The following is a 17,260-nucleotide window of genomic DNA, read 5'->3' as shown; positions in this document are numbered from 1 at the left end:
AATGAAGGAATTACTGGGGTTTGTTCCATTCCACCCCACAAAATAGTTTTGTAAAGGTTTGTCAGTACATTAAATGGTGCTATTAAAGGCTATGTCCACCTTTTGAAAACTATTTTTTTATATATATATAAATATATAAAAATGTCTATCAGTGTGATTGGAGCAACTTTGTAATAACTTTTCATTAAAAAAATATATACTTTTCCATATACAGCTGCTTTGTATACTGTTTACAGAGCAGCTGTATCTTGCACTGAGACCTGAATCTGTCAGGTCAGCGTGACTAACAGGTTCAGTGACAGCGGGTCCTGCGTGACTCTCACACGCAGGATCCACCTGTAATCTATCACATCTAAGTTATGAATTTAGATGTGATCAGTAACAGCTCGATCCTGCGTGTCAGAGACACGCATGACCCACCGACACTGAACCTGTCAGTGCCGCTAACCTGACGGAAATAGGTTTCAGAGCTAGCTATAGCTGCTTTGTATACAGGATACAAAGCAGCTGTACCAGAAAAAGTAAAAATAATAATTAAAAAAAAAAAGTAATTAGAAAATTGGACCAATCACGCTGTTTTATTTAAAAAAAATTGTTTTCAAATGTTTACATAGCCTTTAACCCCTTAAGGACTGAGCCTGTTTTGGCCTTAAGGACACAGCCTATTTTTTCAAATCTGACATGTGTCACTTTATGTGGTAATAACTCCGGAATGCTTTTACCTATCCAAGCGATTCTGTGATTGTTTTCTCGTGACACATTGGACTTTATGTTACTGGCAAAATTTGCTCGATATATTAAGTATTTAATTGTGAAAAACACCAAAATTTAGCGAAAAATTAGCATTTTTCTAAATTTATATGTATCGGCTTGTAAGACAGATAGTAATACCACACAAAATTGTTGCTAATTAACATCACCCATATGTCTACTTTAGATTGGCATCGTTTTTTGAACATCCTTTTATTTTTCTAGGACGTTACAAGGCTTAGAACATAAACAGCAATTTCTCACATTTTCAAGAAAATGTCAAAAGGCTATTTTTACAGGGGCCAGTTCAGTTGTGAAGTGGATTTTAGGGCCTTATATATTAGAAACCCTCGATAAGTCACCCCATTTTAAAAACTGCACCCCTCAAAGTATTCAAAACAGCATTTAGAAAGTTTATTAACCCTTTAGATGTTTCACAGGAATTAAGACAAAGTAGATGTGAAATGTTCAAATTTCTTTTTTTTTTTTGCAGAAATTCATTTTTCATCTATTTTTTTTGTAACACAGAAAGTTTTACCAGAGAAATGCAACTCAATATCTATTGCCCAGGTTCTGCAGTTTTTAGAAATACCCCACATGTGGCCCTGGTGCGCTTATTGACTGAAGCACCGGCCTCAGAAACAAAGGAGCACCTAGAGGATTTTGGGGCCTCCTTTTTATTAGAAAATATTTTAGGCTCCATGTCGGGTTTGAAAGGCTCTTGCGGCGCCAAAACAGTGGAAATCCCCCAAAAGTGACCCCATTTTGGAAACTACACCCCTTGTGGAAATTATCTAGGGGTATAGTTAGCATTTTGACCCCACAGGTTTATTGCAGAAATTATTGGAAGTAGGCCGTGAAAATGAAAATCTACATTCTTTCAAAGAAAATGTAGGTTTAGCTAATTTTTTCTAATTTCCACAAGGACTAAAAGGAGAAAATGCACCACTACTTTTGTAAAGCAATTTCTCCCGAGTAAAACAATACCCCGCATGTGGTCATAAACGGCTGTTTGGACACACGGCGGAGCTTAGAAGGGAAAGAGCGCCATTTGACTTTTGGAGATCAAATTTAGCAGGAATGGTTTGCGGAGACCACGTCGCATTTGCAAAGCCCCTAAGGGACCAAAACAGTGAAAACACCAAAAAAGTTACTCCATTTAGGAAACTACACCCCTTGAAGAATCCATCTAGGGGTGTAGTGAGCATTTTGAACACACAGGGGTTTCATAGATTTTATTAGAATTGGGCAGTGAAGATAAAAAAACAACATTTTTTTCCAATAAGACGTAGCTTTAGCTCAAAATTTTTAATTTTCTCAACAAATAAAGGAATAAAAGAACCCCAACATTTTTAAAGCAACTTCTCTGGAGTACGGCAATACCCAATTTGTGGTCATAAACGGCTGTTTGGGCATACGGCAAGGATCAGAAGAGAAGGAGTGCCATTTGGCTTTTGGAGCACAGATTTTGCTGGATTGGTTTCTTGACACCATGTCACTTTTGCAAAGCTCCTAAGTACCAGTACAGTGGAAACTCCCCAAAAGTGACTCGATTCACGAAACTACACCCCTTGAGGAATTCATCTAGGGGTGTAGGGAGCATTTTTACCCCACAGGTGTTTCATAGATTTTATTAGAATTGGGCAGTGAAAATAAAAAAAATCCTTTTTCTTCAATAAGACGTCGTTTTAGCTGAAAATGTTTCATATTCTCAACAAATAAATGAAAAAAAGCACCCCAACACTTGTGAAGCAACTTCTCGTGTGTACGGCAATACCACATATGTGGTCATAAACTGCTGTTTGGGCACAGAGTAGGGCTCAGAAGGGAAGGAGCGCCATTTGGCTTTTGGAGTACAGATTTTGCTGGATTGGTTTCTGGGCGCTATGTCGCATTTGCAAAGTCCCTGTGGGACCAAAACAGTGGAAACCCCCCAGAAGTGACCCCATTTTGGAAACTACACCCATCAAGGTATTCACCTAGGGGTGTAGTGAGCATATTAACCCCACAGGTGATTGGCAGAAATTGGTGTGCACGTGATGTTGCAGAGTGAAAATGTTTTTTCAATAGATATGCCAATATGTGGCGCCCAGCTTGTGCCACTGGAGATACACACCCCAAAAATTGTTAAAAGGGTTCTCCCGGGTATGGCGATGCCATATATGTGGAAGTAAACTGCTGTTTGTGCACACTGTAGGGCTCAGAAGGGAGGTAGCGCCATTTGGCTTTTTGAGCGTGGATTTTGCTTGTAGTTTTGTTTGGAGTCTTACTGGTGTTTCCGTTTATAATGTCGGGGTACATGTAAGGCGGGCGGAGTATATAAGGGGCATAGTCAGGTGGTATAGTGGGGTAAAAAAAAACAATAAAATAATCCATAGATGTGTGTTACGCTGTGACACAATCCTTTCTGCACAGGCCGGTGTCGCACTAATAAATGGTCTTTACTTATCCCCTTTTGGTCCACACTCGGCACCTTTGAAGTTTGGGGAATTTTGCTGTGAAGTGTTGTCCTGGTATAATACGGGCGCCCACACTTCCAGCAGATATGTTTGGGCCCTCCCCTTCCTGGATCCCTAATTTTAGGGGCCTTGATAATTCGCCACTTGAAACAGAAGAAATGTTCCCCTCGTGCCGGCACAACTGCATATTTTTCTTTCCTGATTTATTGGTGCCTTGACTAATTTTATTTTTTCATAGACGTAGCGGTATGAGGGCTGGTTTGTTGCGGGACGGGCTGTAGTTTTTATTGGTACCATTTTGGGGTACATGCGACATTTTGATCACCTGTTATCCTTTTTTTTTTGGGAGGCCAGGTGACCAAAAAACAGCAATTCTGGCATATTTTTTTAGTTTTTTTTATACAGCGTTCACCACGCATTATAAATTACATGTTACCTTTATTCTGCGTATCAGTCCGATTCCGGTGATACCTAATTTATAGCACTTTTTATGTTTTACAACTTTTTGCACAATAAAATAACTTTTGTAAAGAGAATGGATTTTTTCTGTCGCCAAGTTGTGAGAACCATAACGGTTTTAATTTTTCGTCGACGGAGCAGTATGAGGGCTTGTTTTTAGCGAGACGAGTTATAGTTTTTATAGGCACCATTTTTAGGTACATGCGACTTTTTGATCACTTTTTATAAAAATTTTTGGAAGACAAAGTGACCAAAAAATAGCAATTATGTCAGTATTTTTTAGTTTTTTGTTTTTTTACGACGTTCATTTTGCGGAATAAATAACATCATATTTTTATAGTTCAGGTAGTTACGGACGCGGCAATACCAAATATGTATGGCTTTATTATTTTTTTCAATAATAAATGACTTGATAAGGGAAAAAGGGCGATTGTGTTTTGTGTTATTATTTGAAACTTTTATTGTATGTTTTCCAACTTTTATTTTTACTTTTTTTACACTTTTTTTTTACACTTTTCTTTAGTCCCACTAGGGGACTTGAAGGTCCAACTGTTTGTTTGATGTTCTAATACATTGCACTACCTATGTAGTGCAATGTATTAGAACTGTCAGTTGTTCACTGACAGCAAGCCGATCAGGCTCCGCCTCCGGGCGGGGCCTAATCGGCTAACGTAATGGCAGATAGGAAGCCATTGTTAGGCATCCTGTTGCCATAGTAGCAGTCGCCAGCCTTGCCATCGCATGGCAAGGCTGCCGATTGCATACAAACCACTTTGATGCAGCGATTGCATTGAATCGCTGCATTGAAGGGGTTAATGGCAGGAATCGGAGCTAGCTCCGGTTCCTGCCGATAGATCGGGGTGTCCGCTGTAACATACAGCGGACACCCACTGCTGATGACGCCGGCTCAGCTTCTGAGCCGGAAGCTGAGCCGGCGCCATCTTGCCGATGGTACCGGAAGCCTCCTGGGCCCCGCCGACGACGGGGCATAGGAGGATTCCGTTACAGGCTGATCGGGAGGTAAGCATTAGCCCTCCGATCTCCTTTGCAGCCACCGGCAACCCAGCGATCACGTTGCTTGGGTGCCGATGGCTATAAACTCCTCACATGCTGCGATCTCTATTGAACGCAGCATGTGAGGGGTTAATCGGTCGGATCGGAGGCTAGCTCCGGTCCTGGCCGATACCTCAGGGTGCCAGCTGTAACATACAGCTGTCACCCGGCGGTGATGTCGCTGGCTCAGCTCCTGAGCCAGCTTCATCTCCATCACGTACAGTTACGTGGAGATGCGCGAAAAGGCCATCTCCCATCACGTAACTGTACGTGAAATGGCGCGAAGGGGTTAAAGACTACTACTCATACCGCAAAAAAAAGCTCTCATACGGCTATTTTGACTGAAAAATAAAAAAGTCATTGCTCTTGGAAGGTAGGGAGGACAAACTAAAATATAAAACCGAAAAAGTTCTTTAACTGGTTATATTGAAAAACTAGCTGGTTATACATATTGAAAATTTAAATCACCCTATTCTCGCCTACCAATGCTGCTATGGGTTTAATATTATTTCTAGGACTTGATATTCAGCCATAACATTTCCAGAATTGCGTTGGGTCACTGCTCGGGGGGTTTCCACTGTACTATTGCCTTAGGGGCTTTGTAAAAGAGACATGGCGCCTGAGAACAAATCTAGTCAAATCTCCTTCTCGATAAATTCCTTAAGGAGTCAAGTCTCCAAAATTGGATCTTTTAGGGGGGTTATGTTTTGGCACCTCAAGGCCTCTGCAAATCTGAAAGACATTCTAATTAAGAGGAGGCCCGAAAATCCACTAGGTGCTCCATTGCTTCTGAGGCCTGTGCTTCAGTCCATTAGCATACTAGGGCCACATATGGGATGTTTTTGAAAACTGCAACATAAGGGTAACACATATTGAGTTGTGGTTCTCTGTTAACACCTGCAAAACAAAAATTGCGTTAATTCCTGTGAAAGACCTAAAGTGTTAATAAACTTCCTAAATGCTGTCTTGAATACTTTAAGGGATGACGTTTTTAAAATGGGGTGGTTTACAGAGGTTTCTAATATATAGGTCCGTTAAAGCCATTTCCGAACTTAATTGGTCCCTAAAATATTCTTGAAAATTTTAAAAATATCTGCTAATCTTATAAGCCTTCTAACGTCCTATAAAAATGAAAGGATGTTTTAAAAATGATGCCATCATAAAGTAGACATATAGGAAATGTTAATTAACTATTTGTGTGACTGTCTTAAAAGTAGAGAATTTTTAACATTTTGAAACTGGCAAATTTTTCCGAAATTTCAAAACGTTAGTGTTTTTCTCAAACACAGAATGTATCGACTAAAATTACCATTAACATAAAGGTACAATGTGTCATAATAAAACAATCATGGAGTCACTTGGATAAGTAAATCACTACAAAGTTACTCCCACATAAATTGACACATCAGATTTGAAAAATGGGGCGCTGTCAGAAATACCAGAACTAGCTGTGGCAGTATAGTGTTAAAAAAGAGACATTTTTATAGTGTTTACAATGCTAAGGTACATAACGGTTGACATAAATATAACTAGTAGTGCAAATCATGACCGTAGTCTGTCCCATATTGTAACACACTTGGATAACACTCCTTTTTGATTGGAATACTTTTTATACATAACCAATTTATGTTATTGGTAGCATGCCTCATAATGTTGAGAATAACAATTTTTAACTACTAAAAAATTTTTTATATATATTTTTATTATTATGTATAGATCTCTTCAAGCACTTTGCAATTTAACAGTCCTGAACCTACAAAGCGTTGTGGAAAGTCAGCACTGTTCCATTTAGCAGAGGTAATGTAATATTGCCTATCATATTTATTGAGATGTGTGCCTTCTTAAATGACTACAGCACATATATTAATTAAATGAATATACTCTGCTAAGATATGTCATCAATATATTGTATTTATTTTTAAAAATGTAATATAAATTAGCTGTTAACCGTTTTGTAAAATATAAGTGACAGTAACCATAACCTGCCATTGTGTAAGGAAATATTACTCGCAATTCAGCTATTAAAGGAGTTCACCCACCAAAGCAGCTTATTACCTATCCACAGGACAGGTAATAAGTGTTTGGTCGCTGGGGGTCCTACTGCTGGAACCCCCACCAATTCTGAGAATGGGAGTCCCAAGTCTCCTTCATTTTCTGGATCGGTTGGGGTCCCAGCGATCAAACTCTTATTACCTATCCTGTGGATACATAGGTGATAAGTTGTTTTGGTGGGATAACCCCTTTAATGCATCTGACATATTCCGACTGCAGACTGGTCATTGCTTTGTGATTAACTCAAATCAGTTTACTAATGTTTTTTGGGCTATTGACTGAGAAACACAGTAATGCATAAGAACAGTATTTAGAAGGATGAGAATGACATTGAACAACATTCCCATATCTTCAAATATTTGTAAACATATGCCCCTTTTCCAGCAAGCAACCCAAAATGTTGGTTCTTTTGTCAGATCGGTGGCCAGTCTTCCTGTTTTCGACAGCTCAATGTATGTTCCATAGTTGGCTGCACAGTAGCTGTAATGAGATGTGACTTTGTCAGTCAGTTTTACTCCATCGCTTTTTGTTAGTCATATTATTAATACACCGCACTACTTTTTTTTTTTCTTCATTGTGTGACTGATGTGTTTGTTGGTTTTGAGTGTAGATTTCCTCAAGCTCATCACATTCCGATTCATCTGTATCAGCAAAGCAGTGTGGGACATCGGCATTGTTTCAGCTGGCAGAGGTAACAACTGCAAAAGCACCTGATGATTTTAAGCTTTCTCAGTAGCAAAATGATATTGGTCCACAGAGAGATGGATACCAAATCATAACCTCAGGATATGTCATAAATGTCAGATAGATGTGGATCCCACCTCTGGGTCCCGCACCTATCTCTAGAACGCGTCCTCTAAACCCCATTCTAGCTTTTTGTGCTCATGCTGCCTCCTGGGCTCTTCCTGATTACATGGTCGGGAGTTGCGAAAACTGCGTAACTCGCTGAGCTACGCTGTTTCCGTAACTCCCATAGAGAATGGCAGTTACGGAAGCAGCGTAGCTTGCGAGCTACGCTGTTTCCGTAAATACCATTCAGTACTGTGGATAGGTCATAAATTTCAGAGAGGAACAACCCCTTTAACACCTGATTGGTTGGACTCTAAATGGTGTTACATTCTATTCCCTATTACTGCATGAGTATCACAGGACACTCCTCTCTTAGCTAACGCTGACAGCTGTGCCGGAGCATCTCAGGACGCCTGTTGATAACATTGCATGATCTTTGATTTTTATTGGCATCTGTTAATGCTACCTTTTGCCTGCAGTGCCAGCATTTACATTAAGGTGAGTTCAGAGGCACCGAAAATCCAGTACAATTTATGTGGATGGAGTTTTCAGCATGATCTGCTTCAGAGCACGCTGCAGATTTTAAAATCCGCACTGCGCTCATTTTATTGTGGAAATTTAGCAGATTGTCACCTCTGATTTCTCCCTTTGCAAGGCAAAGGGTGAAATTCATGTAACACATGCACATTTTTACGCAAACTTGCCACGAATTATCAGCAATATCTGCAGCGGAAAATATTCTCCACATCTCTCCTCTGCCTTCTACTGCCGATAACAGCTGATCACTGGGTCTCCCAGCAGACCCCTCACAAGCCGAATAAACCTTTAATCCAATAAGAGGTGGTCCAATCAAGGAGTAACACCATTCACATTCTGTACAAAACTTAGATCCCCTTACCTCAAATCTCCCACTTTGCCCTTCTCTTTGTACTTATTGGAGCGCTCATTTTGACAGGCACACTAATTCAATAGGGTCACAACACAGGCGGTAGAGTGAGAGATTTGTAGATGACATCGATGACCAAGTGGATATGAAATTATGCAGAACTATGTACAGTTGCAAGAAAAAGTAAGCAAACCCTTTGGAATTGCCTGGATTTCTTCATTGAGTTCTAATAAAATGTGGTCTGATTGTTATCTAAGTCACAATTATTGACAAACACAATCTACGTAATCGAATATCACACAAATAGTTGTACTGTTCATGTATTTTATTGAGTACCTCTACTTCTTCAGGCGCTAACGTGCAAAAGGTGTTTCAATTAAGAAAGAAATTGGTGAGGGTTTCACACGTGCTTTCAATAAAGACACCAAAGCCGGGTAATTTTCAAATCTGTTCTTCTCAATAGAGATTGTTTAGTGTAAACCATGCCTCGAGGCAAACAACTTTTGGAAGACCGGTTATAGAGACGCATTAAGCTGGAAAAGGCTACAAAAGCATTGCTAAAGACCTGGTTTATACATCAATCCACGGTTAGACAAATTGTCGACAAATGGAGAAAATTCAGAACTGTCGGCACACTCCCTATGAGTGGGCATCATGTTATGATCACCTCGAGAGTACAATGGGCAATCCTAAAAGAAGTGAGAAAGAACCCATGGGTAACATCAAAAACATCTGTTCATGTGTCCACTATTAGAAAAACACTGAACAAGAATGGTGTTCATGGAAGGATATTACATAAGGAACCCACTGACAAAAACAAACATTGCGACCCGACTCAAGTTTGCCCGAGACCACTTGGATGTTCACCAATGCTTCTGGAAAAATGTTTTATTGACTGATGAGACAAAAGTGACACTTTTTAGCACAAATGCACAACGCTATGTTTAAGTTTACTTTATGTTTTTCACCAGGCACTGTGAATGTTACTCAATGTGCTCAATAAAAGACATGTATAACTGTTGTGTGCTATTAGTTTAGTTAGATTGTGTTTATCTATAATTGTGACCTGCATTCGAATAAGACCACATTCGCTGACACATTTGTAGTGGCGGTTAACAGTACTACAGCCTTCTTCAATTGAAGTGAATTGGAAAAGGCTATAAGGCTGTGAACTGTCACTACAAGTGTGTCGGCGATTCACGTAAAGGAAATTAGGGGGGGCGGCTCCTTCAAAACATGGACGGTGCTGGATGTCGGACGCCGACAGATGAGATATTGAAAGATATTTTTTAGGACTGGACAACCCCTTTAATGCAGAAATGCAGGTAATTCCAAAGGCTTGACTTACTTTCTCTTGAACTGTGGAATTTGCACCTTCGAAGGTTTATTCATATTGAAGAACCTCTTCTCACATTGAGGGCCGCTCTCACACGTTTAATCTGTGATTGACCTCGATTTTTGGAACACATTAAAGAAAAACTTTTTGTGCAGCCTTTTTACAGTCCACCCTTACTATTCTACCTAATAGTGTTACCTTCCTTTCATTTTTTTATTTTTTATTATATAAGTGTGTTCTTGCAAAGCTATGTAGCAAGGTGACCACTATCTCTAGCGCTATTAGGCTTCAGTGTAATGTGGTGGTCACACAAAACTGTTTTGTAAAGGCTGTAATATGTACATTTGGAATACATTCATATTTCTTGCTTCACGACATTTTATCTCACATTTGCCCATTCCTTTATAGATGTGTGTGGCATCAGAAGCCGTTAAAATAGAAATTTCAGGAAATATAAATCCAGCACAATTGAAAGCATTGAATGTTGAAGGGACTGATGAAGTTGTGATAGGTAACAGCCAGAAAGAATGTGATTCTGTTTGCAAAGAGGAAGGACTTCGTAATGTTACAATTAAAACACACGGGTCACCTTCCACAGATCATGTAGATGCACACTTTGTAGGATTCCTGAAACGGGACAAAAAGAAAAAGAAGAAAAACCAAACGGATCGTGACGCTGCTTCTGAGAAAGGGTCTCCAAAGAAGAGCTGTAAAAAGAGACAGTCATCAGAATCAGACATTGAAAGTGTCATGTACACTATAGAAGCTGTTGCAAAGGGAGATTGGAGCGTCGAAACACCTTCATCTTCCCCGTGTAAAAAAGTACGTTCTGCTGCTAGTCCAAAACATGACTTCTCAGAGTTAAAGCCAACAAAGAAAAAAGTGAAATCTAAAGAGAAGAAAGAGAAAACATTAGAGTCCACCAAAGAATGGATGGAGTCAGAGACCCTAACTCTGACACATGTCTCAGATTCTGAACTGCAGGAAGACCTAAAAGATGAACCGCTATCTCCTGCAGAGGATATATTCCAGTCACAACTACCAGAAATGCTAAAATCCGAGGACTGCGACCATAGCAAAAAGTCTGAGGCATGTGGATCAAGGAAGTCCGAACGGTCCTGCAAAGGGGCTCTTTATAAAACGCTAGTCTCTGAGGGAATGTTGACTACGTTGCGAGCCAATGTTGACAGAGGTAAGTTACATAATGAGCTAGTGTACTTGCCTATATATAGCTGTATTATAACGAGAGTTCATAAAAAATCCGGTTAAAGGGCGTGGAATGCAATAGAACAACATTACTCATCTGACAGATCCTGCAGCATTCCAGCACAGCAATGCTAAAGGATAAATAACCTGAGCATCTGACACAGATTTCTGACTATTGTTCCATCAGTGAATATAGATTGTCCCTAAAGACGCAGTCACACGAGGCAGATTATGTTGCAGATATTTTCTGCGACTGCAAATCCGTTCCATTCATGTGAATGAGGTTGTTTCTGCAGCAGGTGCATGGATTTCTGCAAGTTCCATTCAGATGAATCAAACTGAAATTTCTGCAACAAAATCTGCTATGTGTGAACTAACCCTAATGGTGCAGAGCTAAAAAGCAGCTAAGATGAGACTGTAGAAAATGAATATCAGGGCAACACTATCCATACATTTTCTTTCATATCATAAAAGCAATTCATATATAGAAGAATGTTCCTAGACCATACAGCCCCCTGTACTAGCATTTGGCAACGGGTGACGGTGAATGACCTCCTGGAGCCATGCATATCTGAGGCCCTCTGTCAAAGCTGAGCCGCAAACTACTCCATTGATGCATCATTTTATTCGTTACATTGGTCCGAATTTTGACCCGTTTTCTTTTTTTAGGAAAAAGAAACCTAGGGAAAGGTGGCTCATCTGACCATGAAGGCAGCTGGAATGATGACACCTGGACCTTTAGTCAAAATGGAAATAAGAAGGTGAAGAAGACAAAAACAAAGGAGGAAGGAAATGTTGGGTATGTGTAGTTACATCATTTATAGAAATTTGTGCCTCAGTTCAGTTGGTTTTGATCTGAAGCTTTGAGTAATCTCAAACAGACGGATTGGTAGGTGAACATTTCCTGACAACACTTTACAAAGTCCTTATTTTTTAGACCGTGTTGCAGGACTATGTTGCTGCTGGTGATGTATTCACCTAATGGGATTCCCCAGACTTGATACAGTTGCAGCCATCTCTCAGCTGTGTGAAGTAGTAGGTCCGTATAGGTTTCAGCATATGGATGTAAAGGAGAAGTTCCTATTCACTCCCATTAGGGGAAGTTCACACAGAGTTTTTTTACGCGGAAACCGCGCTGCAAAACACGCCAAAAAACGGACAAAAATGCCTCCCATTGATTTCAATGGGAGGCAGAGGCGTTTTTTTCCCGCGAGCGGAAAAACCGGCTTGCAGGAAAAAGAAGGGACATGCCCTATCTTCGGGCGTTTACGCCTCTGACCTCCTATTGACATCAATGGGAGGCAGGGAAAGCTTATTTCGCTGCGTTTTATGCCCACGGCGCTCAATGGCCACGGTCAAAAAACGCCGCAAAAATTGGCGTGCAGGCAGAGGAAAATCTGCCTCAAAATTCCAAACTGAATTTTGAGGCAGATTTTCCTCCTGCAAAAAACTCAGTGTGAACCCAGCCTTAAGCAGCGATCTTGAAAGCAGAGATCTTCTTTATAGTCCACACACACTGCTGATTTCAAGAGTTCTTTGCTATTCGATACCATTATTTAATACATTGACTTTTCTGTTGACCTTTTACACCAGGATCACACGCACAGTTTTGAATCCGTTTTCGTGTCCGTTTTTTTGAGCCAAACACAGAAGTGGACACAAAAGAAAAGAGATGCATCACTATTTTCTTTATACCTTTTCTTCCTTTTGGATCCACTATTGGCTTTGGCTCAAATAACAGCCATAAACTGCATCAAAACTGTGTGTGTGATCTTGGCATTAAGACTACATGCAAGGTATTTGGAATATACATGTAAATATACATCAACCCACTTATACATAGGCAGAATTCTATCTTGTTGTACAACAGGCTTTTTTAATTGTACATTAAAGCGTACCTCCATGGACTGTGTATAGTACGTGCTCCCAGCTGCTCATAACTCTTCAGTGGGAGACAGAGCGTCCTGCTTGTTCTATGCTGAACGTAATATGGGATTCTATAGTGCTGGCGGCCGTTCTGTATACGGGAACCATCGAGACGAGCCAGGATGCTCTGTCTTCAACTGAAGAGTTATGAGCAGCCGGCAGCACAGACTATACACAGTCCATGATGCTCCTAGAAGCCAAATCCGTAATACAAGTGATTTGGAAAAATTATTATAGTGCACGCTCCTGCATTATAATTGTTTTTTCTCTGAAAGTGGAGGTACACTTTAATCATGATCATCAAATCACAAATTACTGTTCAAAACTAGGGGACAACCACTGTTTTCTACAGTCTACATTTTTAGATAGTTTTGCTTTTATTAGGATAACTGTTTATTAATTGTATTATTTTAATGTTTCATTCATAATTACTGTAATAATTGTTACATTTTCTTTCACTGTGATGTCATGGTATTTTTAAGCAAAAACACATGATTTATTATAAATATTGAATACTTTTTTGGGCCACCTTTTTTGCCCATCCTCATACCTTCTAATTGTCCGTCATTTTACTGATGCTATGAGTCTGAGATCTGAAGTGGTCCCTGATCATCTGATTTGACTGTACAAGTCTAAAAAAAACCTCCGCTTACCTACCGTATCCAAATCAGCTGATTATTACCACAGTCATGGCGTTCAGTCCTTGGTTTCTTTTTTATGTGTCACACTTCAAACTGTAACAACTGCTGCTCTCAAACTAGTCACAAAAACGATGCTTTTGCTTATGTTCACACCAGTGCTTCACACACCCACAATTGTCCTGCATTCAGAGTTCATGAGATCCCGTTGTTTGCCCATCATGTCTTATACTAAACACTCTGGTAGTTGTGCTTCCAACTTACTATACCTCCCAGTGATCTAACATTAATAACCAGTTTGCATAAAATGTCCTACTGGTCATAATAAACTGGTGTATTTTCTATTTGGATGGTGAGTTGGAGATAATAATGTGTGTGTGTGTGTGTGTGTGTGTGTGTGTGTGTGTGTGTGTGTGTGTGTGTGTGTGTGTGTGTGTGTATATATATATATATATATATATATATCTATAGCAAGCAGAAGAATTGAGGCAACATTCCAAACTACTTTTGAATGCTGCCTCGATTCTTTTGCTTGCTGTATTTCCAAGGGCTCTGAGCCTAGGTGGATTTGCACCCACCTGAGCTGTGCTGTTTTCCTATTTCTTCTATCTATCTATCTATCTATCTATCTATCTATCTAAAAGTAATAGATAAAAGTTCAAATGAAGTGTATTCACAAGGGTTCTTGGCGAGGCGAATGCGAGGAATAAAGACAACTTCCCCCTTGGCACATCCTGTTAGTATGATGGCCTCGATGACGTGGTCCATCAACTTCTTGACACACAGCCTTGTCCCGTTGCAAAGTTTCGGAGCATCAATGTTCCTCAACAGCATGATAAGTGAGCCAACCTTCAACATCAATCGATGGGCAGGTAAGCCAGGCGACTCGAGAGAGTTGAGAAATTCTGTCAGATAGTACACCTCCTGATCGGGGTCAATAACTGTGTCGGTGGACTTGTACAGCTTTACTTGACCTGGCAGAGTCATTTGAATTTGCTGATTGATGGCGTTGACAGAATCATTCTTTGGAGCCAGTATTGCCCGTTGACATAACCATTCATGATCTCTGTAGTTGAAGATGATGTTTGGAAAGACACTGTATTCAAGCTCTTCCACCGACTTGGAAAAATTTGCGAAATCATCATGGAAGCTGATCAGATCCGTCCCATTGTCAACTTGAACATCTCCATTCCCCAGATTGAGTAATCTGCTGGCAAACTCACCAGCTGGGGCATCTCCATGCAGATGAACTCGCATATTGGTAGTCAGACTCATCTTCTTTACATGCCTCCACAACACCGACTGCTTCAAGCAAGCTTTCTATTCGTCTGCTGGTGTTCCCTTTGGACCAATAGGCAACATCTGACGGAAATCACCGGCCAACACCAAGACGATACCTCCCGAGATGTTACAAACAGGAGACGCATCTCGACTCAAGTTGAGCGGTAATTTGAACGCTGAATGGGCAGTTCTGCCACCATCAAGCAATGTTGCCACAATGCTTGAGGAAGCGACAGCCAGAGCAATCCTGGATTGTTGTTGGATCTTTGCCAACAACAGGTTTATGACAAACGTCTTTCCTGTTCCGCCGGGCGCATCCAAGAAGACAATACCACCAGTGTTTTTCACAACCATGTCCAAGATCTAATTGTACGCCATCGTTTGGTCAGCAACCAAAAGAGGTTCATTCGTTGCAAGATAAGTCTCCAGAGCGCTCATGTCATAGCTTGTTTCTCGAAGCAATTCCCGTCCAAGTCTTTTGTAGTTGTTCCTTTCCGTCGCGGGAGGTCCCAGTTGCTCAAGTCTCTTTCCAACCATCATGAGGGTCTTTTCTTCAAGTAAGATCAATGACATGTTGAACATTTGCGGAGTACAGCTGTCCAATTGGAGTCCTGGGTTTTACCGTCGTGCTTGCAGAAGAACATCCTCCGAGAGGTGCTCTTTGTACTTTTCCCACAGTTCAAGTGGCTTGGATGGTCCACACGTTGTGAGTATGACAACAAATAGGTTTCGTAAGCTTGCTGGTAATTGGCAGGTTGCTGCTTCCTCTAAAGTCTTGTCCCAATGAGAATCACTCTCAAGTAGTCCCCTTTCTTGACATGCTTGCCGATAGGTTGTACAAACATGGTCGCCAACAGTCTTGAGGCTAACAAACGATTTTGGGCCTGCTACTGTGTGAAGAAGCAACCGGAGGAAGAAGCACTCATGGTTGTTTGGGTGCACTGTGTAGACTCTGCCAAGAGCATCACTTGACTTGATTCCAACATGACCTTCAACTGGTGTCTTGGACTCTTCGCTTGAAAACTCTTGTAGGTTTATTCCACGTATAATACTTTGGAACATCGCAGTATAGGAGTGTCGTTGCAAACTCATCTTGTTGGAAAAGCTTGAAGAATGCTGTCAGCGTGGTGTCTTTGGCCTGCAAAACTTGTTGTGCAGCAGTTTCCTCGGTGAAGTAGACTTTCTGTCCATTTTCCAAGTGGACGTTGAGATGAACTACCGTCGGATAGCGGTCGTGAATTGGAAAGTCCAAAATTTCTCCATACAGCCTCGTTGCTACTGATGTAACGTCCAGTTTGGAAGCGATTGATTTCATCAATTGTTCTTTCTTGTCTTTCTTGGCGATTAATTTCATCAGTTGTTCTTCCTTGTCTTTCCAAGCCAAATGCTGCTTGATCCGATCTTTTGTTGACATATTTGTAGATGTACTTGATCGCCTTAACTGAGTTGCAATATTCAACATTGACGTGAGATTAAAAGGTCTTGGAAAGAAATGGCGAGTAGGGTACAATCCATCGGGTACAAACCTCGATGTCATGGTAACTATTGCCAATCTTCATCAATGCAGTGAACCCGCCTTCTCCCATTTTTCTTCTACGATAAAGTGGATAACCATCATCTCCAGACTGAGTTTCATGGATCAGCTGTCTTGGGAATCTCTTTGTACAGATGCCATCTTTCATGCATGGGGAGCTTGGATTCAGTCTTCCACATGGTCCATGTTCTTCATGATGATGTCGAATAGCTTTTCATCTTCTTGTGCATTTGGGAACTCTGCACTAATGACAGAATCGATCTGATTTGGTTGGATCTACTCCTTCAGCCAGATCAGTATATGTGCGTGAGGCAAACCTAGTTTTTGCCATTCGATTGTGCACATGAAGCATTGAGTCTCTCCAAATACCTTGCCCTTCGGGAGGACATTCATGAACTTGATAACCTTTTGTCGAAAGACTCTGGCTACCAGATCGCGTCTATCAGTCACCGATTTGTTCTGGCAAGAGCTCTTGGCGAATTTCTTTCCATGTTGGGTTGCATATGCCGAGGGCTTCCTGTAAAGGTGGAACGCAAGATAACCATCTGACCAACATTGCTCGGGTTTCCATCGTTGACGACAGCATCTCGAAGGTGGATATAGCTTTCAGCGCGAAGTGCCTTCTGATTGAAACGGATGAAGCGAAGTCGCTCCGTTTCGATTTTGGCATACATATCAACCAAAAACTGATGGAAAAGATTTCGGCACATCAAGAGGTGATTTGAATGGCTCGCCCGCATCATAATTCGATAGGCGTAGAAGGCCATGCACTAAACTTTTTTCCCAGCGGTAACATTTCCGGTACTTGGTACTTCATTGACAGTTGGTGCGTTGTATCGCCGCTCATGCTCTCCTGTTGGCCTTCGGTCAGCCTTGATGACCACTTTGTAG

The 17,260-nt window shown here is 40.9% G+C and overlaps 1 protein-coding gene across 3 annotated transcripts in view; it reads left to right on the top strand.

The window, feature by feature from the left end:
* Window positions 1-17,260, top strand: part of BBX (BBX high mobility group box domain containing) — an 89,809-nt gene that overhangs the window by 58,329 nt on the left and 14,220 nt on the right. The window contains exons 7-11 of one of the 3 annotated variants that reach the window (XM_075852812.1): window positions 6,438-6,518; window positions 7,384-7,464; window positions 10,193-10,295; window positions 10,383-10,976; window positions 11,660-11,789. In XM_075852812.1, the coding sequence (XP_075708927.1) occupies window positions 6,438-6,518; window positions 7,384-7,464; window positions 10,193-10,295; window positions 10,383-10,976; window positions 11,660-11,789 (989 nt within the window). Of the gene's footprint in view, window positions 1-6,437; window positions 6,519-7,383; window positions 7,465-10,192; window positions 10,977-11,659; window positions 11,790-17,260 lie in introns of all 3 variants that reach the window. The other 2 variants (XM_075852810.1, XM_075852811.1) reach the window with 2 other exon arrangements.

The sequence above is a fragment of the Rhinoderma darwinii genome, chromosome 2 (assembly GCF_050947455.1).
Source record: "Rhinoderma darwinii isolate aRhiDar2 chromosome 2, aRhiDar2.hap1, whole genome shotgun sequence".
Taxonomy (NCBI): Eukaryota; Metazoa; Chordata; class Amphibia; order Anura; family Rhinodermatidae; genus Rhinoderma; species Rhinoderma darwinii.
The sequence above is the reverse complement of the archived record's forward strand: the minus strand, read 5'-3'. Positions and strand labels throughout refer to the sequence as shown.